A 23,798-nucleotide genomic window follows, 5' to 3' on the forward strand; every position below is an offset into this window, starting at 1 on the left:
GTAGTTTCCTGCTCTTCTGGATAGATGCGGAAAGCAAGGACCAGACTTTGTCCCTCAATGACCTCTCACCACCTCCGTCTTTTGAACTGTGGAACACAGACTGGAGGTGGACTATATTGCTCAGTATTCTAGCTCTCCAGAGTTCTAGGCCAACTCCAGAGCCTTGAGCAAAAAACTCAAGGCTGATATACTCGGTTGAGTATTAAGTATAGAGTAGCACTGTTGAAAGTATTATTTTACAGATGAGGCAAACTATATAATGGATGTTACAGCATGTACTCCTCACTTATTACTCATCCCTCAGACAAAAGAACAGAGTATTATTTATCTCATTGTACTTTTTGAAATCCCTGGCAAAAAATGATGCCAGACTTCTCACTGCACCCAGCTGTGCTTCATCAGTTTTAAAGGACTTTCAAACTGTCTGCTAGTCCTGTTCTTCATGATGATGAATATTAAATATGCTTCAAATCAAGTATGATACAATTTTGATGAGCATCGCTGTTTGATGTAATATTAATATTTTAAATTAATTTTCATGAATGAATGTGATATTTATTGTTATTTATGGTTAAATATTTTCAATTACTTAAATGGACGGCACTATTTCTAAATGTCTATAATCATCAGAAAGTTTTGGCACTGTGGCAAAGGTCTTTAATGACAAAACCTGTCAGAAGACAATCAGGGCGGTCACTGCATGCAGAACATTACATACTGCTCATATCTCCTAATGTCATCGACTGGAGAAAATATAAAATAAACCTCAGGCTCACAGATGCAAGAATCTGGCATGCATAATTAGAATGCTGGAAGAACTCAGAAGGTCATGCAGCATCTGACAAGGACTAACCGTATGTGGACATTTCAGATTGAGACCCTGATGGTTGAAAACAATTTAACCCATCAGGTCCATATTGGCTCAAAAAGATCTGATCTAAATTTATAAAATTATGAGAGGCATAAATAGGGTAGACAGTCATCACCTTTTCTCAGGGTTGAAATGTCAAAGACTAGAGGGCATACCCTTAAACTTTAAAGGTGATGTGTGGGGCAAGTTTTTTTACATAGCGAGTAGTAGGTTCCCGCTGCCAGCGGTGGTGGTGGAAGCTGACATGATAGTGGTATATAAAAGGTTTTTAGAAAGGCATACGGATATGCAGAGAATAGATGGATATTATTCATGCACAGGCATATGAGATTTTATCTTGGCATCATGCTGAGCACAGGTAATGTGGGCCGAAGGGCCTATTCTTATGCTGTCCATTTTTTTGTTCTATATAAATAGATTTCAAGGTGTTCTGATGGCAATACTGAAAACCATTAATCATTTTTATGGCAGATGAAGATTGTAAAAGGATTAAGCAGTGCTTTTGGATGGCTTTATGTTAAACAAAGCAAAAGTCTGTTTCTGATAAGGTGTGTGGTGCAATGCAACAAAACCCTGGATAATGGATCAATGAAGATCACCAAAAACTTCTCTATTCATCTTGTCAGATTAGATGCCGGTTAGAGTAACTTGCCAAAAGGGTCAGCCACAGTAAAGAGTAAGTATTTAATTTAATGCAAAACATTTTATTGGCAGGCATCAAATAACTGGTGTTTTGTATTCTCGCAGAGTGACCTTACTTAAACTGTAACTGAGAAATGACCATTTGGAAAATTGGTGAGCCAGGACATACACAATTTTATTATGAATACTTTAATCTGTTTATTTGAATCTGTTGTCAGTGTTCACTGATATACCGTGCAAACAATACCGAGATCCACGATTGGAGTAATTTGCAATATGTCATATGATGAATGCAAGTGCACATCGGGAACAAGGAGGTTGCTCATCCAATTGTAGTCCAAGGTAGACCACCTGAGAGAAACGGAATGTTAGCTTTGATCACAGCCCAAATATCTATGTAATTAAAAGTCTAAACTTGACCACTTCCTGTTTACACGGTATGAAACTGCATTTGAATTTGGTGGCCTTGCACCCTGCTTGAAATGGTATGAAACTGCATTTGAATTTGGTGGCCTTGCACCCTGCTTGAAATGGTATGAAACTGCACTTGAATTTTGTGGCCTTTCACACTGCTTGAAGTGGTAGGAAACTGCACTTGAATTTGGTGGCCTTGCACCGTGCATGAAATGGAATTTCAAGGAATAGCTGTGACCCAACTGCCAGCCCACCAGCCGTGAGTGACTGAGCTGCCAGCCCAAGAATCCATTCGGCCCACAATGTCCATACTAGCCCTCTGGAAACCAGTTCCTTCAGCCCACAACACCCATACTAGCGCTCCAGAAAGCCCCCCCACTGGCAACCAATATTGGAATTGGTGGAGAGGTGGAATATTGCATTGGGGGACCAGCCCTCCCATGTGAACATGGGACCCAACGGGTCCCACTTAGTCTAGTTGTTTTCTAAAAGTGACTATCAGGGATGTTGTAGACAGAAAGTCAAAAAACTGCAAATGCAGGTAATCTGAAACGAACACAGAAATTGTTGGAAACACTCAGCAGATCAGGCAGCATCTGCGTAGAGAGGAACAATTAACATTTCTGAATGGTCTGAAGAGGATCTTGTCCCGGAACATCACCTATTCCTTTTCTCCAGAGATGCTGTCTAACCCGCTGAGTTACTCCAGCTTTTTTGTGTCTACCATTCAATAGAACTGGGGAAGAGATAAACACACTGTATTTTTAGTATTAGATAATATGGAGAAAGATGATGTTCCATCACTCCCTAACCTTTTCTGCTAATTTTCTGTTTTTATTATATGCCAGATGAAATAGGTTTTCTTTGTCAGATGATTACGAGCATTAACGCATAGAATCAGGATTGGAGAGAGTTCTGAACTATAGTTATTTTAATAAATTAAAACCAGAAAATGAAGGGCAATTTCAGACCACCTCTGTGGAATGAGAAACAGAATTATTCATTTTTTAGCAGAATTATTCTAATAACAAGTCATTAATGTTAACTCTGTTTCTTCCTCCACAGACACTGTCTGACCTTTTGATTCATTTCAGGGTTTTCTATTTTAATTTTAAATTTCCAGCATTTGGAGGATTTAGCTTTATGATTGCAGTGATTTTTTGAGGGGGTAGAAAACATTATTTTACATCAATTAGGTATCTTGATTTTTTTTGCACACAAAGCTGAATAAATTAATAAGGGTGATCAGAAAAAAAAACTTGACAGAAACTATTCTTGTGTAACATGCTGACTATTTTGTTAACTGAGAGAGAAAAACATCTGTTAAAATAGGGAAACCTGATGCAGATGTGTTAAGTGTCTACTTAACAATGATGCCAACAGTTTCTGTCTTGAATTATTTTAAAGAATCACATTGAAACTTTATATTTGCAAACTGTTAAAAATCACTCCAGCATTTCACAATGAGGTCCACACTGAAGACCAGGTTTACATTTAACAGTGGCAAGCATTTTTCTATAGTTAAAGCAGCTGCAAATAGTTTTGAGAGTAAAATTGCTTCCATTCGTCTAATGTGCTCAGTTCTATTCACACATGCACACACCCTTTGGGGACATTTGCATTGGGGGTATGAAACTCCAGCGTTTAGCAATTCATTGCCAAACGCCATTTTAGATTAACTACAGTGCCCTCCATAATGTTTGGGACAAAGACCCATCATTTATTTATTTGCCTCTTCACAATTTGAGATTTGAAATAGAAAAAAATCACATGTGGTTAAAGTGCACATTGTCAGATTTTAATAAAGGCCATTTTTATACATTTTGGTTTCACCATGTAGAAATGACAGCAGCATTTATACATAGTCCCCCCATTACAGGGCACCATAATGTTTGGGACACAGCAATGTCATGTAAATGAAAGTAGTCATGTTTAGTATTTTGTTGCATATCTTTGCATGCAATGACTGCTTGAAGTCTGCAATTCATGGACATCACCAGTTGCTGGGCATCTTCCCTGGTGATGCTCTGCTTCCCTGGTGATTGCAGCCACTAGCTTATGCTTGTTTTGGGGTCTAGTCCCCTTATGTTTTCTTTTCAGCATATAAAAGGCATGCTCACTTGGGTTCGGATTGGGTGATTGACTTGGTCACGGAAGAATTTACCATTTTTTAGCTTTGAAAAACTCCTTTGTTGCTTCAGCAGTATGTTTGGGATCATTGTCTTGCTGTAGAATGACCAATGAGTTTTGAAGCATTTGTATGAACTCGAGCAGATAGGATGTGCCTATACACTTCAGAATTCATTATGCTACGACCATTGGCAGTTATATCATCAATGAAGATAAGTGAGCCAGTACCTTCAGCAGCCATACATGCCCAGGCCATAACACCCCCACTACCGTGTTTCACACATGAGGTGGTATGCTTTCGATCTTGGGCAGTTCCTTATCTCCTCCTTGCTTTGCTCTTGCCATCACTCTGATACAAGTTAATCTTTGTCCCATCTGTCCACAAGACCTCTTTCCAGAACTGTGGTTGCTCTTTTAAGTACTTATTGGCAAATTGTAACCTGGCCATTTTTGCAGCTAACCTGTGGTTTGCATCTTGCAGTGTAGCCTCTATATTTCAGTTCATGAAGTCTTCTGCGGACAGTGGTCATTGACAAATCCATACCTGACTCCTGAAGAGAGTTTCTTGAGCTGTCGGACAGGTGTTTGGGGATTTTTCTTTATTATATAGAGAATTCTTCTGTCATCAGCTGTAGGGGTCTTCCTTGGCCTGCCAGTCCCTTTGTGATTAGTAAGCTCACCAGTGCTATATTTCTTCTTAATGATGTTCGAAAAAGTTGATTTTGGTAAGCGTAAGGTTTGGCTGATGTCTCTAACAGTTTTATTCTTGTTTCTCAGTCTCATAATGGTTTATTTAAGTTTCATTGGCACAACCTTGGTCCTCATGTTGATAAACAGCAATAAAAGTTTCCAAAAGTGATGGAAAACTGGGGGGCAGTGTTAGCTGTGAGGAGAATGCTAGGAGGCTGCAAGGTCTTTTAGGACCGAGATGAGAAAAACATTTATTACACAGCGAGTGGTGAATCTGTGGAATTCTCTGCCACAGAAGGTAGTTGAGGCCAGTTCATTGGCGATATTTAAGAGGGAGTTAGATGTGGCCCTTGTGGCTAAAGGGATCAGGGGGTATGGAGAGAAGGCAGGTACAGGATACTGAGTTGGATGATCAGACATGATCATATTGAATGGCGGTGCAGGCTCGAAGGGCCGAATGGCCTACTCCTGCACCTATTTTCTATGTTTCTATGGAAAGACTGGAGGAAAGATTAGGTGCTGAGAGCTCTCTTTACCTGCATTAAGGAGGCATTGAAACACACTTGAGCAATTACATGTGAAGCCATGTGTGAAGCACACCTGTGAAGCCATGTGTCCCAAACATTATGGTGCCTTGAAATGGGGGGACTATGTACAAACACAGTTGTAATTTCTACATGGTGAAACCAAAATGTATAAAGATACCCTTTAATAAAATCTGACAATGTGCACTTTAACCACATGTGATTTTTTCTATTCTAAATACCAAATTGTGGAGTGGCAAATAAATAAATGATGGGTCTTTGTCACAAACATTATGGAGAGCACTGTATATACATCCAGCTGGATTCTCCGATAATCAATTCTCATTCTCTCCCCCAATCACCACTTGCATTAACATGTTTGCTTTGAAACAAATGCTAAAAGAAAGCTATCAGTAATTTGCAATCTGAAAGTCACACAATATATTGTGGAAATAACTCAATTATGGCTTCTTTTGAGAGTCATAAAAGTAATGCTGCCTGTCTGACTCAAAACTTTGACTGCCTGTCTGTGGAAGGATGTTGACCACTCAACCCATCAAACTAACCCTATTGTTACATCAGATGCAGAACAATAATTGATCCCAATGCCAGTGCATCATCCAGTTCTGGTTTCTTGGGAGGTGATGCAGCAAAAGAAGCCAGATACCAATGTGGGCTATGTCGACGTCTCTTGGAGACTATTAATACACTTGCAAGGCAAAACAAGATACATGTTGCCTTCAAAGTAATTTAACTTACCGTTTCATCAATGGGGTCCCCAGTCAAGGGTGCATAGATAATCCTGTATCCTCGGACTCGGCCAACGGCAGGATCCCACTTTACAGTCAGGCTGTGTGGTGTGGCATTGTACACTTGGAGGTTACGTGGGGGAGGAACTGAAGAAGAAACAAAATCATTGTCAATACTCATTTCCTTCCCTGGACTATTTTCTAAATGGGGAGCAAATTCAGAAATCGGAGGTGCAAAGGGACTTGGGAGTGCTGGTGCAGGATTCCCAAAAAGTTAATTTGCAAGTTGAATCAGTAGCAAGGAAGACAAACACAATGCTAACAATTATTTCAAGAGGATTAGAATAAAAAAACAGGAATGTAATGCTGAGACTGCATAAGGCGCTGGTCAGACTGCATTTGGAGTATTGTGAGCAATTTTGGGCCCCATATCTGAGGAAGGATGTGCTGGCACTCTAGCGGGTCCAGAGGTTTACAAGGATAATCCTAGGAGTGGGTTAACATGTGATGGGCGTTAGATGGCACTGGGCCTCTGCTCGCTGGAGTTTGGAAGGATGAGGGGGACCTCATTGACAAATACCAAATAGTGAAAGGCCTGGATAGAGTGGATGTGGAGAGGATAATGGGAGTCTAGAACCAGAGGTCATAGCCTCAGAATTAGACATTTCTTTAGGAAGGAGGAATTCCTTTAGTCAGAGGGTGATGAATCTGTGAAATTCATTGCCTCAGAAGGCTCCCTGAATTCCAGTGCATTTGTTAATGTCAGATACAAGAAAACAGACAATAGATTACTTTTCAGGGTCGCAGCCTGAAACATCCTCTGTCCATTCTCCCTACAGAGGACCCGCAGAGTTCCTCTTTGGTTTTTTTTTTGTTACAATACTTTGGTTTTTTTTTGCTCATTGTCAATGTCAGTCTGGATTATGAGCTCAACTATTAAAATTTCCAATCATGGTCAATCACTCTTTGCCAATTCTCTCTCATCAGCATTTTCTCTATTTTACCATCATGGCATTTCAGCCGTCTCTGTGGCACCTCCTTAATAATCTGAAGCTGTGCCAAACACGAAGGGTTTATTATGCAATGGAATCTTGCTCACTAGCAATGGGGCTCCAGCCAGCAGAGCTCATTTAACCTTTTTAAGCCAGCAGATGGAGGTCCCTGGCTATGTTTAAACCAATACATTCATTACCTCACCTAGATTCTGCTGCCTTTACAAATTTCTTTTCAGCAATAAAATATATTGAGAGTATTTGAAAGATTCGAATATTCAAACATATTCTGCTCATAGATGACCACTTGACAGATTTTTATTTTTTTTATCCCCGAAGAATTATGAGGTATATTCATCTCAGTGACAAAAGGTAATGGCCACGATCTATCAAGCCCATCCAGTTATTTGAGTTATCAACCCAGTTTTGAGTGTTTGAGGGCACTGGGCCTATATTCGTTGGAGTTTAGAAGAATGAGAGGGGATCTCATTGAAATGCATAGAATAGTGAAAGGCCTGGATAGAGTGGACGTGGAGGATGTTTCCACTAGTGGAAGTATCTAGGACTAGAGGTCATAGCCTACGAATTAAAGGACGTTCTTTTAGGAAGAAGATGAGGAGGAATTTCTTTAGTCAGGGGTGAATCTTTGAAATTCTTTGCCACAGAAGGCTGTGGAGGCAAAGTCAGTAGATATATTTAAGGCAGAGATAGATAAATTCTTGATTAATACGGGTGTCAGAAGTTATGGGGAGAAGGCAGGAGAATGGGGTTAGGAGGGAGAGACAGATCAGCCATAATTGAATGGCGGAATAGAATTGATAGGAGTAGAATTAGGTCATTTGGCTTATCACATGATCTTATAATCTTATGATTTGGTTACAATATTTGGTGCACCATAAAACTGCTAAATACATAAGAGAGCTAATTTGAAGAGTTATAGAAGCAAAGGCAGAGGGGGAGGTAAATGGGACTACTTGCAGAGCTTGTGAAAGATGATAGAGGCATGATGTGCCAAGTGATGCTGATAGGTGCCAGTGGCTTTACTCACTCTCACTGACAATTTCATCATGAACTGAGACTTAGAAATAAATATTACAAATGCTTTTTGTAATATTAGAAATGTGTTTGCACAAAGGCAGAACCATTTTAATTTGGCCTTTTATTGAATCAATACTTTAACTCCAAGGATAATGTTGATCCCCAGCAGGGTATTCAAGCTCAGAGAAAGCGATAAGTTTAGAAAATAAGGAGGAATATTGAAAGGATTCACACACTGATTAACAGCTTCTTCCATGCCCTTAACCCTGCTAATTGGGGGGTTAATCCAATGCAGTGGGTCCCCCAACCCATGCTGTGATGGAAGGAAGCCAGGCCTTTCATCTGCAATGTGTTAACTCCCTTCTCTATGTCAATAACAATTCCAAGTCTGGCCTCCGCACAGGGATGATGTCTGCAATGGGGCTCATATTGTGCACTTCTACCATCAAAGCAGTTATGCTACCCCAGTAAAACTCTGATAATCCACTATGTTTATTTGCAAATCCTGACGGTTCAAAAAAGGGGTTACAGATGATGTTTCCTGTGTTCCCCTGAAACTCCTTGGGGCGTTAGTTCTCATGCTCCCTGAAACTCAAATTGGCCTCATTTTCAAAGCTCCCCTGAAACATTCCAGAGTTGACCTGAGATGACAAAATCCCCTGAAACTCGCCTGGCACTGTTCCTGCAATCTCCCTAAACTGACGTCAGCACCAGTTCTCCTTAAAGTGACATGGGCTCAAGTTCCTGCAAACTTCAAAATCACCTGGGCCCCAGTTCCCATGCTTCCCTGAAGCCTGCCAAGGTTCTAGTTCTGGCACATCCTACCAAAATATCTCAAAAAAAAAATAACACTGCTTATGTTCTAAAACAGGAACTCCAAGTATTAATTGTAATACCATCCATGAGTCAAAAATAACTACCAACCCAGCTTCACCGATGTCCCAGGCAAGAATGGTTTAAGGAGCTCCTTACAACACCCTGGATAAACCCCGGAACTACAACTAGCCTCCTTACTTATGAGTAGAGATTTCAACAAAGCATAAGCTTACCTGGATCGATCAGAATTCTTTTGACTACTGAAAAATATAAAAAAGAAGGTATATTAATATCAGATTTAAATGATGACAGGTTTTGCCTCAGACTGATTTCTTCAAAGACTTAGAGTCAAATAATATACTTCTGCTGTTGGTTGTTTGGTGGAGACAAGGATTTATTGAAAATTCAAACCACAACAAAGGTAAGGCAAAATTTGATCTGTAATACGCAAATTGAGGATACAGAAGCAGGAATATTAGCAGTCAGATAGAATTAGTTCATATACAGAGTGAAGGGGGGTGTTGTGATGAGCGGGGAGTACGTGAAGGAAGTTTCAAAATAATCCAGTAAATTAAGAAAATGCTCAGCAGGTCAGACAGCACCCTGTGGAAAGAGAATCAGAGTCCTTGATTTGAAACTTTATCTCATTTTCCACAGATGCTGAGTGACTTGCAGAGTGTTTCCAACATTTTCTGTTTTTATTTCAGATTTCCCGAATCCGAGTTGTTTTTCTGATTTTTAATTCTTTGATCTCAATGATAAAGTTAAATTCAAGACTTATAGGATTTGCTATTGGAGAATACTGATCATGGATCTGGTGGATCAGTGGGTTGAATTCCATCAAAAAGGAGTGGCAGAGTAGAGCCACAAGGTCAAAGCTCAAACTATCCACATTCAATTTGGATCTCCAATGATGTTTAGTTGGTGTTTGCAAGTTCTCCCTGTGACTACACAAATTTCTCTGAATGTTCTTGTTCAAGTTTACTCTCACATCGCAAAGACCTGCAGGTTGGCAGGTTAACTGACTTTAGTGGAAACACAGAAACATAGAAAATAGGTACAGGAGTAGGCCATTCAGCCCTTCGAGCCAGCACTGGCATTCAATATGATCATGGTTGATCATCCAGAATCAGTACCCCCGTTCCTGCTTTCTCCCCATATCCCTTGATTCTGCAAATGGTCCCTAATGTGTAGACGGGTGGTACAATCTGGATGAGCTCATGACAATGTGTAAAGAATAAAATGGGACTAAGGTAGGATTGGTGTAAATGGATATTTGATGGTTAGGATGCAACCTGCGGGCAGAAGGTCCTTCTTCTGTGATATGGTTCTAATGATTCTTATAATTTCTAATGATCTTCCTTATTACCCTTTCCATTAAAAAGGTAGATCTACTGAAAAGATGTGTTCAAAGTTTACCAACAATAAACATTAATTGTGTTTAATTTATTAATCAGTGTGCATACTATATTTTTTAATGAGGAAAGAGAAGTTTCAATATTAGGTAAGTGTTAATTTAATTTATAATGCAGATATACTTTAACGCAGGTGCGAACAATGTCCCCCAACACCAGCATTATGTCATATGAGTGCCATTTGATTTTATTGTCCGATGTAGACCCAGTTAAAATCACATCTCGAAAACAACATATTTGACAGTACAACACTCAAAACTGAGAACACCATACCCTCTGAAGGACAAATAAACGTACTGCAAACACAGTGTGTACTTTTCAATAGATTTCAGTGTTTTTTTTGGTGTTTAAAGACAATTGATTGTGGGTCAAGAATAAAACGACTGATGAATCACCATACTAAAGACTTACATGTACGCTGGGAACCAAGGAGATCTTCACTTTCCATTTCATCTGGATAAATAGCCGTAAGAGATACATCATAGACAGTGTCAGGATTCAGGCCTTCTAATAAATAGCTGGTCTCGTGGCCGTTTATAATTGTCTGGATAGAAAATGCATTAAGTTATGGTCAAAAAAGGATCAGTCTCTGAAATCAACTATCATTCTTCAATTGCATTCCTTCATCAAATTACTGGACTTGAATGTCATAGTGAATGGCTAATCCTTGCCATGCAGAAACCTTGAAATAAAACCCCCAAACCGAACAATTATCATAAGTTCAGCTTGGCTGAAGTAAAACTTCCTGGTGCTGTTCCTTAAAGCCCATGTTGAATATCGCTGTATAAAATCTAACACAAGGGATCAAATTATGTTGGAGTGTTTGTTTTGGAGAAACAGGTGTTCTGGTTTAGTTGGGTCAATTGATCCCTGAATCTTATTACCAAGCATTTAAACTGCTAATGGAAAACATGTCTCTGATGATTGTGTGTAGCAACACTATGAACATATTCTCAATGAACCATCTTAAATTTTTACATGCTGTGAGATTGAAGCGGCAACTCCTCATTCTAATTGCAATGCTGCTCTCCGTCTCTTTTCCCCTTCTAGGGTGTAATGTTGAAGCTCCTAGGCGCTGTTCCGGCTGCATTTGGAGTACTGTGAGCACGTTTGGGCACCATATTTGAGGAAGGATGTGCTGGCTCTGGAGAGGGTCCAGAGGAGGTTTACAAGAATGATCACAGGAATGAATGGGTTAACATTTGGTGAACATTTGACACCACTGGGCCTACACCCACTGGAGTTTAGAAGGACGAGGGGGAACCTCATTGAAACTTACTGAATAGTGAAAGGCTTGGGTGTGGATGTGGAGAGGATATTTCCACTAGTGGGAGAGTCTATAACCAGTGATCATAGCCTCAGAATTAAAGGACATTCCTTTAGGAAGGAGATACGGAGGAATTTCTTCAGTCAGAGGGTGGTGAATCTGTGGAATTCTTTGGAAGGCTGTGGAGGCCAAGTTAATGGTCATCTTTAAGGTGGAGATAGATAGATTATTGGTTAGTATGGGTGTCAGGGGTTTGGGGGGGAAGGCAGGAGAATGGGGTTAAGATAGAGAGAAATACATCAGCCATGATTGAATGGCGGAGTAGATTTGATTCGCCGAATGGTCTAATTCTGCTCCTATCACATACCCTTATGACCTTCACCCCACTCAAGGCAAAGAGTTTCAATCCTTTTGAAAAATACCAGTGTTTCTGGCCTTCCCTGAAACTCCAACTCATTGCAATGGGTAAATAATAGATATTGATGAAATCTCTCATTGTGTTTCACGATATTGTCTCAAAAGCTACCATAAACAACCCAAAAAAGTCACAGTTTAACACCAAATGCTGTTGGCATCTCCAAAGCCCCAATGAGTTCCAGTGCATGCCAAAAGCTCAGCTTGGCATCAGCCAAGTATCTGCTAATCATAACCAATGGCAGATCCCACAAACCAGGGAAGGCAGAATTCACACTCTTCATCTTGTTCAGAAAACAACTATCAGAAGTGTATGTGTGTGAACTCTGAGTAGAAGGCACATTCCAATATCCTGGTCCCAGTTGATGCATTATTAATATCTATTCAAGTAGATCACTAAGAAGTATTAGCAAAAGGCACATATCATGAAAGATTGGATTGACTGGTCTTATATTCACTGGAATTTAGAAGAATGAGACGGGATCTTATAGAAGCATATAAAATTATTAAGGGATTGGACAGGCTAGATGCAGGAAAAATGTTCCCGATGTTGGGCGAGTCCAGAAACAGGGGTCACAGTTTAAGAATAAGGGGTAGGCCATTTAGGACTGAGATGAGGAAAAACATTTTCACCCAGAGAGTTGTGAATTTTCTGCCACAAAAGGCAATGGAGACCAATACACTGGATGTACTCAAGAGAGAGTTGGATATAGTTCTTATGGCTAATGGAATCAAGGGATATTTGTGAAAAAGCAGGAACGGGGTACTCTTTCTAGATGATCAACCATGATCATATTAACATAGAAACATAGAAACATAGAAATTAGGTGCAGGAGTAGGCCCTTCGGCCCTTCGAGCCTGCACTGCCATTCAATATGATCATGGCTGATCATCCAACTCAGTATCCCGTACCTGCCTTCTCTCCATACCCTCTGATCCCCTTAGCCTCAAGGGCCACATCTAACTCCCTCTTAAATATAGCCAATAAATGGCGGTGCTGGCTCAAGGGGCCGAATGGCCTACCCCTGCACCAATTTGCTATGTTTCTAACTGATGAGAACTAGGTTAGAACGCAGTGACAGAAAAAAAGGACGATCGTTTTTCATATTTGCAGGTCAGTTTGGCAGTGGTACATTACTCATGCCTTCTTTGCAACAAAAATGGAAGCCTCTGCTGAGGTCACAAAAAAACGGTTTATTTTACCTCGTCTTTGACGCCTCCTCCTGAGGGAGCCCAGGACAATCTGTAGAGGGCCACGTCTGGTGCGCCATGATTCCAGTGAACCCGGAAACGTGTTTCTTGTACATCCGAGAAGTGGAGGTTTGCTGGTGCTGGGACAACCACTGCAAAAGGGAAAAGCAGAAGCAGCGTGAAACTTCCCAGATACAGAGTAGCGATGTTACAATAGTTACCTTCAGCGGCGCTGCAGTTCTGCCACTGGCCGTGTGCGCGACTTTGGCAACAAAATGTAAGTCGTTTATTTTACATATAAACTTGCTTCTTAGGATGACTTTAAAATTTCCTTGGCGAAAATGTGTTTTTCCTGCCGATATGGGGTTCAAATTCACCGCAAATGCAACGTTCCAATCTATCGCGCTCCACAAAAACTCACTCGCAAGATGATTAAAATGCCCATTAATTTACAGGAATTAAACATTAAATTCCTTCCATTTGGTCTATAAATTCATGACAATGAGAATTAAAAATCATGTTATATTGTGAATTCCTGTGTGAATGTTATTTGGACACTTAGGCTATTTAAAAATGTTAACCTTTTCTTAAGAAATGGATAGATGTTTAGATCTAGTAATTGAATTTTGTAATTAGCTACAATTAGGTAACTAACTAATTATATGCTTTAATTTCAAGTCATCCAAGTAAGATTGTTTCATATTTGTTTCAGAATGCTTCAATCTATAATAACTGAACATTTTATTCAGTTCTCTTAATTTTTAAGAAAGTTATGGGCTTTTGACTGTCCTCGATCACAGCTTTTGAGTTAAGTCAATGGAAAAGCAATAGGGGACAAGATGCTAATTACAGAGTATGAAAATTGCCATAACATTTTTAATACTGAAGATATAAAAGTGACTTAGGTGTCAAATTAAACTTCTTTTTATGCTTTATCTGATGGGATGATTGCAGACTTGATTTTTTTAATCTGAAAATGTTGTAACATTGCTATACAGAGGGTAATTAATGCTATGGCACGCAGCCCCATTGGTTAGCCCGGGCGGCAAATTATCATGAAAACCCGATTTCAGAACCTGAGACCTAATCCGATTAACCACAATGACATGCATTTTCACCATCATACACAGAATAGTCCTATTCTCATATTATTATTCACCTCAACTAAGTATTTTCTTCACCTTATATATTTGTTTATCCTGTTATAGGGCATCTTAAAGTATGAGAGCATTGGCAGTGAGGATTAAGACAGAACACATGTGCAAAATAACAAACTTGTATTGCACGAGGGGCCTTCTTCTGGTTACTATCTCCAAAATGTAAAAGCATTTGAACAAATTGATTTATAATTCCACAGCACTGAGCTATCAGGGACAATTCCTGACCTTAATAGCAAGGCTTCACTAAAACCTCTCTGCTGGATTGCACTACGTCATATGCAATTAAATACTGTGTTTCATCTTTTGCCTTGACTCGTTGCAGAGTGTCTGGCAAGTTTTTAGGGGTCTGGTTCCGGTTTCCATCCTACACTTTATTTCCTAGCTGCATTGAAATTTATATCACCACACATCTGGATGAATGCCAGCACTGTTAATGGACATCTTTATTACTTTCACAGCCCTTCAGGGATAGACGCAATGTCACACACATCATACAGTTACTTCGCAAATACTTGCTCAGAATATTTTCCATTCTCTGTTGGGAAAATCAACGTGTTTACTTAAACGGAGAGCTAACTTTCCTAAAAACTACTTCATTTCAGGGTTTTTTTTGTCAATCAGTTTCTGCACAACTCAAAGTAACTGATGTCTGAACCAAGAAAATGGAATAGTTAGACATTCCAAACACCTAATTTAAACCTTATGTGTTTCTTTTGGCTATGAAATAGATTACAGATGTGGTTTGAAACTCATTCTGCTGGAGCGACCTTTGCAGAACATTACCTGCTGAGTCAGGGAAGCAGGCTCAGAGGAACCAGTTCATAGGACTGGTAACCTTTAAAATGAATCAATTATAAGGAGAGGTCAAGGATTATAATTTTTTGTTTATCTTTATTTCTTCAGTACCAACAGACCAAACAATATTTTTATCGATAGGCTGGTCACTGAAAAATTCCTGTGTCTCGTGTTACTGGAAGGACCTTGTGCAATTAAATAGCTTTCCTTCCCACCCCTTACCACTGATATAACTTGTTCATTGCATCATTGGTGATGATTGGGAGTGGAGTGGTGTACAAAATGGGGGTGGTGCAGAGAAAAGGGTTGGAAGGAGTATGTATAGGGATCAGCAGTTAGATAGATCAGTTTTGGAATTAGTGAACAGTAAGCAGGGGAGAAGTCAAGAAGCAGATGCTGGTGGCTACGTGGGATGGGATTGGACAGTTTGGGATCAGAAATCAAAAAGGGCAAGGAGTGGGATTGCCAGTTGTGAAAAGGTTGTGTCACCAAAGTGAGAAAAGGTGTGTGTGCGTGTGAGGAGGGGAGAGGGGGTTATTAATCAGAAAGGGTCATGGTTGGACATTCGGAGCAGATCAGGGATCAACAGCAGTTCAGTTTAGAAATACAGCGTGGAAACAGGCCCTTCGGCTCAGAGTCCACACGGACCAGCAATCCCCGCACATTAACACTATCTTACACAAGGGACAATTTTTACATTTATACCAAGCCAATTAACCTACAAACTGTATGTCTTTGGAGTGCGGGAGGAAACCGAAGAACTCGTGGAACCCACGCAGGTCACAGGGAGAATGTACGAACTCCGTACAGACAAGCTCCCATAGTCATGATCGAACCCGGGTCTCTGGCCCTGCAAGGCAGCAACTCTACCGCTGTGCCCCATGCCGCCCAGTTGACAATTGTTAGGTGTAAAACTGGACAGTGAATACATTGACAGCCAAGATTTTAGTTGCCATAGTATCAGTGCTAGGGGATCAGGTGTGAATTGGCAACTCAAGCGAAAATGAGCGGGGAGAGGGGATGGGCAGTTGTTGGTGAAAAACAACCATCCCATCAACCTGTTAGAAATCATAACCACCTACTGTGTCAATATTTCTACTAATGCTGTTTCCTCAAAGGACATGGAAGGCCTTGGAGAAATATAAATCTCTGCTTCTTTTTCCATGATTTCAAAGACCTTTATCAAAACTTTTCAGCTTTCCTTGCTCTGAGAATAATGCTTCCAGTCTTCCGTCTAGCTGAAAGCTGAAATGTCACTCCTGGAACCGTGCTAATAAATCGCATCGGAACCTTACCAAGGTACCAAGTTATTTCTGAATGCAGGTGGTCCAGCTATAACACAATAGTTGTTTACATAAAAAATATATTATAGAAAATGACATTCTAATTACAAAATTTGATCAAATGGGAAAAGCAGGTTAGGGACAAAAGATATCGAGACTAATAGTAACAAAGTTATTTTTTCCCTGCAGGTCTTTCAACAATAAAGGTCCTTTTAATGACCATAAGTTTATTTTTGTTACGATAAGTTAAAATACTAAATTATTTAACAGAGTATCACTGCACCAGTGTCAACAGAAGTGACTGCTTGCCAATTTCAATGGCCTCCTGCAGTGAAAGTAGCAGCTGTATTCGCAAGACCAAATGGTATCTGTTTACTATGGGGAGGTTACAACAGAAATAATGTTTTCTTGGTGAAAGCTTTTATTCCCGTTTGCCAATTTCCAAAGTAACTTCTAAGTGGTTCACTCGTTCCCGATCAAAATCACTTTATAATCATTTGGTCCCGTGTAATACAAATAGTTTTTCCTAGTTTATAAATTCATTACATCCAAATCACATTGTGGAATAATGCATTAAAGCAGAACTACCTGTACAGTGTTCACCATCCTTCCATAGAATCATGGAAAGGAATAATATTAAAGAAGGACATTTGGCCCCTGTGGGCAATTGAAGAACACTACATTTAATCCTATGCTCCAATCCTTTCTCCAGACTCCAAATGTATCCATATTACCACAGCTATGAGGTGGGTGACTAGTAAAATGAAACATCCAACACATGACCAAACATTTTACTTACAAGTGCTTTCTCTTCCATTCAGGGGAGGTGAGACCCCTTCATCGTAATTTGCAAACACCGACACATCATATTCCGTTTGGGAAACAAGACCTGTGAGTGGCACAGAGGTATCGCTGCCAGGAACCACCACCTATCAAATTAGATAATATATTGTTAGCTTGTCAATTTCAACTGCACTATAATGGCAACACTGGAAAGAGTCAAGATTGAGAGAAAGTTTATTCAAATCATTGATGGTGACCCTCCAGCATATGGCACTGTTTTATTGCTCCATAGCAGTATATTAGTATTATTTGATCAAGTTATCCTACAAGTCTTAGATATCAGTTTTTCTAGTATGTCAGGCAACATTTTAGGATTAAAAACAAGTTACAATGCAAAAGAAGGCCCACATTGACTATGCAAGTCAGAACATGAGCCGATTAGATGCCTCCTATTTCCCATCTTTTAAGGTCATAAGGTCATAAGGAATAGGAGTAGAATTAGGCCAGTCAGTCCATCAAGTCGATTCCACCATTCAATCATGGCTGATCTATCTTTCCCTCGTAATCCCATTCTTCTGCCTTCTCCCCATAACCTCTGACACCTGTACCTATCAAGAATATATCTATCTCTGCCTTAAAAATATCCACTGACTTGGCCTGCACAGGCATCTGTGGCAAAGAATTCCACCGATTTACCACCCTCTGACTAAATACATTTCTCCTCATCTCCTTCTGAAGAGAACGTCTTGGTCTGTAGATGGTGGACTTTTGATATAAATGAGACTTTTGTTTCCAAATCGCTTTTATTCCAATCGCTGAATTCAAACTCTCTAGAGCCCTGGAGAATGGATCCGCATTTCACCTTCAAATTTATCTCCTGTTTATGGAATCTAGAATTGTAATGTTGTTAATGGGACAGGATATACACGCATTTAGATGGACAAGGGCTGATTAGGGATAGACAGCATGGTTTTGTACGTGGGAGGTCATGTCTCATAAATCTGAGTTTTTTGAAGACCACAAAGGTTGATTAGGGCAGAGCTGTAGATGTTGTATATATGGACTACAGCAAAGCATTCTACAAGTTTCCGCATGGATGCCCTGGAATGTTAGATCGCATGGGATCCAAGGAGAGATAGTTGAATGGATAGCAAATTGGCTTCATGGAAGGAAGCAGAGGGTGATGTTGGAAGGTTGCTTCTTGGACTGGAGGCCTGTAGCTAGTGGTGTGCCTCAGGGTTCCGTGCTGGGCCTGATACAGTTTGCTATCTATATCAATGTTTTGGATGAGAACATCGAGTACATGGCAAGATTAGCAAGTTTGCTGATGATACCAAAGTGGGTGGTTTTGCAGATAATGAAGATGGTTGTGAAAAATTGCATAAGGATCTTGATTGATTGGCCAAGTGGGCTGAGGAATGGTTGATGGAATTTAAAACGGAGAAATGTGAGGTGTTGCATTTTGGGGAGTCAAACATGGGGAGGACCTACTCATGGTAGGTCTCAGGTCTCGTACCAGTAGGATGAGGAACAGCTTCTACAATCATACCGTCGCATTGCTGAACTCGGAGTCCCGCCGATAGATTCCTCCGATCCCTCCGTCCCCATTGTTTAATTATTCTGCAATTTCTATTGTTCTGTATCCTCCTTTTTTTTTTTTTTTTTTTAAATTTCAATATTGCACTACTACGGACTGACGCAAAACTGCATTTCGTTGTACCGATACTCAGTATTTGTGCAATGACATTAAAGTTGAATTGAATTGAATTGAACTGAGGGACTTGCCAGAGAGCATTTCATGGTAAATGGTAGGGCTCGGGGGAGTGTTGCAGAGCAGAGGGATCTAGGTGTGCAGGTGCATTGTTCCTTGAAGGTGTAGTCGCAGGTAGCTGGGGTGGTCAAAAAGGCTTTTGGCACATTGGCATTCATCAGTCAGTGTATTTAGTATAGAAGATGGGAGGTCATGTTGCAGTTGTATAAAACATTGGTGAGGCTGCATTTAGAGTATTTTGTTCAGTTCTGGGCACCATATTAGAGGATGTTGTCAAGATGGAAAGGTTAAAGAGAAGATTTGCGAGGATGTTGTCAGGACTGGAGGGTCTGAGCTGTAGGGAGAGGTTGAATAGGCTGGGACTCTATTCAATGGAGCGCAGGAGGATGTTGGGTGATCTTATAGAGGCGTATAAAATAATGAGAGGAATAGATCGGGTAGATGCACAGAATCTCATGCCCAGAGTAGGTGAATTAAGGACCATTGGGCATAGGTTTAAGATAAAGGGTAAACTATTTATTAGACATCTGAGGGGTAACAAAGGGTGGTGGGTGTATGAAACAAGCTACCAGAGGAAGTAGTTGAGGCAGGGACTATCCTAACATTTAAGACACTGTTAGACAGGTACATGGATAGGACAGATTTGGAGAGATATGGACCAAACGCAGGCAGGTAGGACTAGTGTAGTGGGGACATGTTGGCTGGTGTGGGCAAGTTGGGCCGAAGGGCCTGTTTCCACGCTGTATCTGTGTCTATGACGTTATATTGCTAGACTTACGGCTTGTCATAAAAACCCAGCCAATTTGATGACATTCTTTAGAGGAAGATGCTTGCTATCCTGCACATGTAATTAGCCCCACCTCAATGCAGTTCACCATAAAATACTCTCTGGCCAGTCCCTCAGTTGTACGAGACTACTCTTGGTGGCTGAAGGAGAAGATTAATGATTACCAACAATACTGGCATATGAATGGGTGAATTTTTTTCTTTTTGGTGATATGAGCACAACCCCTACTTCATCAGATACAAACTGGTGAGATAATGGTTTCATTGTATTATATTATCATGCAGTAGTGGTTTGGATATCATATACTGAGATCAAGTCAAGTAAAATTGAGTTTACTATCATGTGCGCAAGTACAGTGAGTTACAGGTACAATGAAGATCTTGATTGCAGCAGCATCATAGGCAGACATCATACAAAAACATAAATTATACATATATTACACATAGGTTCTGCAAGACAGTAAAATTTAAAAAAGACTGCAAGAAACGAAACATCAGTGCAAAATGTGATCCGTGGTGTTCCGTTACCGAGGTAGGATCAGGGTGGGGTAGGTCAGTGCCCCACCTGCCCTTTGGCTCCCTGGATTTGACCTTGTTCTAATACCTCCTGAGGCATTTGTGGATTGAATTTCAGGTTTCCAAAGCCTGGTTGACTGCTCTCTGAAACAGCTGTGCAAGCCATTTAGTTTAAGAGCAGCTCGGTACAGCCAGGGCCAATGATGCCCTCACCCTTATAGGAATTTTTTAAAAGAGAGACTCAAATGACCTTAGAGTTTAAAAAATATAACTGCTTTATGCTAATTTTGCAATGGAAAAGTAAGCTCACCTCCTTTGTGACGTCATCTCCCACTTCACCATATCGTACTAAGTAATTAAGAACATTGCCTGGTGCAGGATCCCAATGAGTTCTTATGGTGCTGTGGCTGACATCAGAAAACCGAATATTCCTGGGTTCACCCAGAGGCACTACATGAGGAGAATTGAACAAAATAAGTTAACAGACAAAATCAGGTGCAGAACCTCTATAAAGTAAGTGAAAAATAAATCAAAAATAATGCTTGATGGATTCTGTTTCGGGTCTAAATTCTGACTGTTTTATTTCAGCAGGTTTAAATCCCTCAGAGTATATCTTTACCGTGAACAAATCAAACCAGATGTTGGTACAGAAGCAGGATTAGTGTGACAACATGAAAACTCTAGGATGACATCAGTTCCTTTGCAATGACCCTTTCCATTGTCATTTTCTTTCCAAAATATTTTATTTTCAACTTTTTTACTTGCCAGAGTAAAATAACATTTAATTCTGAAATAAATATATTTAAAAAATCCAAAACAAATGAAATTCCCCAATTTGTTGGAAATATATTGTGATTTGCAACAGACACTCCATTAAGTGTATCTGATAGTGCACTCATTATAAAACATGGCTTTCCATTAGCCTTTGATTGCTCCTGGTGATTTGCCTGCAACAATCCTAAATGCCTACTTTCCTATTATACCTCTTCTGAGTTGTACTATTCTTGGATGCAGATGGATTACCTCACTCTGCCCAATTCTTAAGTTCACCTTCCAGTTTCTCTCAATCTTTTACACTGCTCTTTACTGGATTTCTGTTATTTGCTCAGATTAGCGGACTGATTCCTGGGATGTCAGGACTTTCACATGAAAAAAGACTGGATAGACTCGGCTTGTACTCGCTAGAATTTAGAAGATTGAGGGGGGGGGGATCTTATAGAAACTTACAAAATTCTTAAGGGGTTGGACAGGCTAGATGCAGGAAGATTATTCCCGATGTTGGGGAAGTCCAGAACAAGGGGTCACAGTTTAACGATAAGAAGGAAGTCTTTTAGGACCGAGATGAGAAAATCATTTTTTACACAGAGAGTGGTGAATCTGTGGAATTCTCTGCCACAGAAGATAGTTGAGGCCAGTTCATTGGCTAGATTTAAGAGGGAGTTAGATGTGGCCCTTGTGGCTAAAGGGATCAGGGGGTATGGAGAGAAGGCAGGTATGGGATATTGATTTGAATGATCAGCCATGATCACATTGAATGGCGGTGCAGGCTCGAAGGGCCGAATGGCCTACTCCTGCACCTATTTTCTATGTTTCTATTACAAAGTGAATTTCCTCATCTGAAACCTGAAGCTGCTTTCTTAACTGGGGTTATCTATTAAAAGGGCATATGGTACAATTCAAACAGATTCACTTACTGTGGACAGAAAGTTACCAATTCACATTAGAAAACCTTCATCAGTCCTGAACCATTAACTCTGCTTCTCACTCTGCAGAGGCTGCCTGACCCGTTGAGTATTTCCAGCATTTTATTTTTTTCGGGTTTCTAGCATCTTCAGGTTTTTATTTTGATTTGGAAACAACAACTTGTTCTTAATATTGCCAACATGGATTCAACCTCTTAATTTCAAACTTTCCGTCAGAATCGTTTTCAACCAAGTTCAGATACAAGCATGACAGGAAATAATTCTACAAGGCTGCGGAGGAAGTATTGCAAAAGTAACTTACAGGTAACTTCTTGTGTACTCAGTGGATCACTGGGAATGTCACCATGCATTGCATGAATTGTTAAAGTATATTCAGTGTTTGGTAATAAGTCAGTCAGTTGTACCTCATGGACGCCAGGGTCAATATTAATCTGCAAGAGAAAATTTAAAGCATCTGTAAATGAAATCAAATTATTTTCCTGCAAAAATTACTTTTAATTGAGGTTTCAAAGATGATACAATAACATGTATCAGTCCTAAATCTTTACCTCATATTGGCCTTGCTGTAAGAATCTTTTAATGCTAAATGACCATAACTAGGGTATGTTTTGACATAAGGTCTCTGGCCTGAAATATTAATTTGAATTCTCTTTCTACAGATGCTGCTTGGCATGCTGAGTATTACCAGCATTTTCAATTTTTATTTTGGATTTCCGCAATCTTCAGTGTTTTGGTTTTTAAAAATATCAGAAAATCTAGTCTTTGTCTGATAGATATTCATGTGCCTGGCTATCACATGGAACAGTGACTATGCACAAGAACACAAGAAAAGTGGAGCAGGAGTTGGACATCAGGTCATGCCCATAAGTTGCTATCTGTGCCAACTCATCTATCTTATTGAAATAGTTGACTATAAAATGCTTTGAAAATAGATAATCTGGTGAGGCATGTTGGGCAGGACATTGTAGAGCATTTTCTGCTCTTCTTCAAGTTAGTGCCATGATATGTTTTTCAATCATCTCATTTCACAGATGGCATCTCAGCTCAATATTACATCCGTAAGATGGAATCACTAATGGTGAGGCACTCCCTCAACAATGGCTTGTAAATGTCCGTTTGGATTCTTTCCTCAGATCTCCAAAAGAAGCTTGTGACCCACAACCAAGCCACTGAACTCTGCCAATAAGCCAAGATGAAAGGAACTTTCCCCATTGATTTGTTGTCCAACAGTTAACATAATTCACAGTGTGAAGGTGCAAATTATTTAGATTATATTAACTCCATGGCGGCCCTCCATATTCTTTCAATGGCTCCAACCTTCCCTAATGAAATACGAATCAAACCAAATGTGGTGCATGTGACATATTCCAGGACGTGTGAGCGGCACTCTGACAGTTCAGTAAATGTTTCAATGCATCTACGCCATTTTTGATTTTCAATGATGGCATGGCTAATGTTTGGTGAGTCCTTTTGATTTATACGTTATTTCACATGTTACAAGCCAAGGAAATGATTCAAGTTGCAAAGTATTTACAGGTGTATAACTCTTAAGGGAGTGTGGGGAGTTACTACGCTGTGACTCAACCATTAAATGCAGGCGATGAATGAAACTGCTTGAATGTTTCGTAAGATATCATGACACAAACTACAACTCAACTCCGAGCTCACCTTTCATTGCCATTGGCGTTATCCAATGCCTAAAGCTCTAGGAAAGCCTTCACTCCATGCTCAAACAAAGTAGATTATGAACTTTTTCTTTACAATCAAAATCCAACCTCCTTCAACAATAGTTAATTATTAAATGCTATACTACATCCCAACTTGAGTATAGAAGTTGGGATGTAATGT

At 40.0% G+C, this 23,798-nt stretch overlaps 1 protein-coding gene across 3 annotated transcripts in view; it reads right to left on the minus strand.

Moving 5' to 3' along the window:
* The window catches only part of col12a1 (collagen type XII alpha 1 chain), a 235,328-nt gene that overhangs the window by 108,547 nt on the left and 102,983 nt on the right, over positions 1-23,798 (minus strand). For all 3 annotated transcript variants that reach the window (XM_033026046.1, XM_033026047.1, XM_033026048.1), the window contains 7 exons: positions 22,252-22,381; positions 20,558-20,697; positions 17,191-17,320; positions 13,166-13,305; positions 10,693-10,825; positions 9,100-9,126; positions 6,031-6,167 (listed from right to left, as the gene is read on the minus strand). In XM_033026046.1, coding sequence (XP_032881937.1) covers positions 6,031-6,167; positions 9,100-9,126; positions 10,693-10,825; positions 13,166-13,305; positions 17,191-17,320; positions 20,558-20,697; positions 22,252-22,381 — 837 coding nt within the window. The remainder of the gene's footprint in view (positions 1-6,030; positions 6,168-9,099; positions 9,127-10,692; positions 10,826-13,165; positions 13,306-17,190; positions 17,321-20,557; positions 20,698-22,251; positions 22,382-23,798) is intronic.

This window comes from Amblyraja radiata, chromosome 8 (genome assembly GCF_010909765.2).
Source record: "Amblyraja radiata isolate CabotCenter1 chromosome 8, sAmbRad1.1.pri, whole genome shotgun sequence".
Lineage (NCBI taxonomy): Eukaryota > Metazoa > Chordata > Chondrichthyes > Rajiformes > Rajidae > Amblyraja > Amblyraja radiata.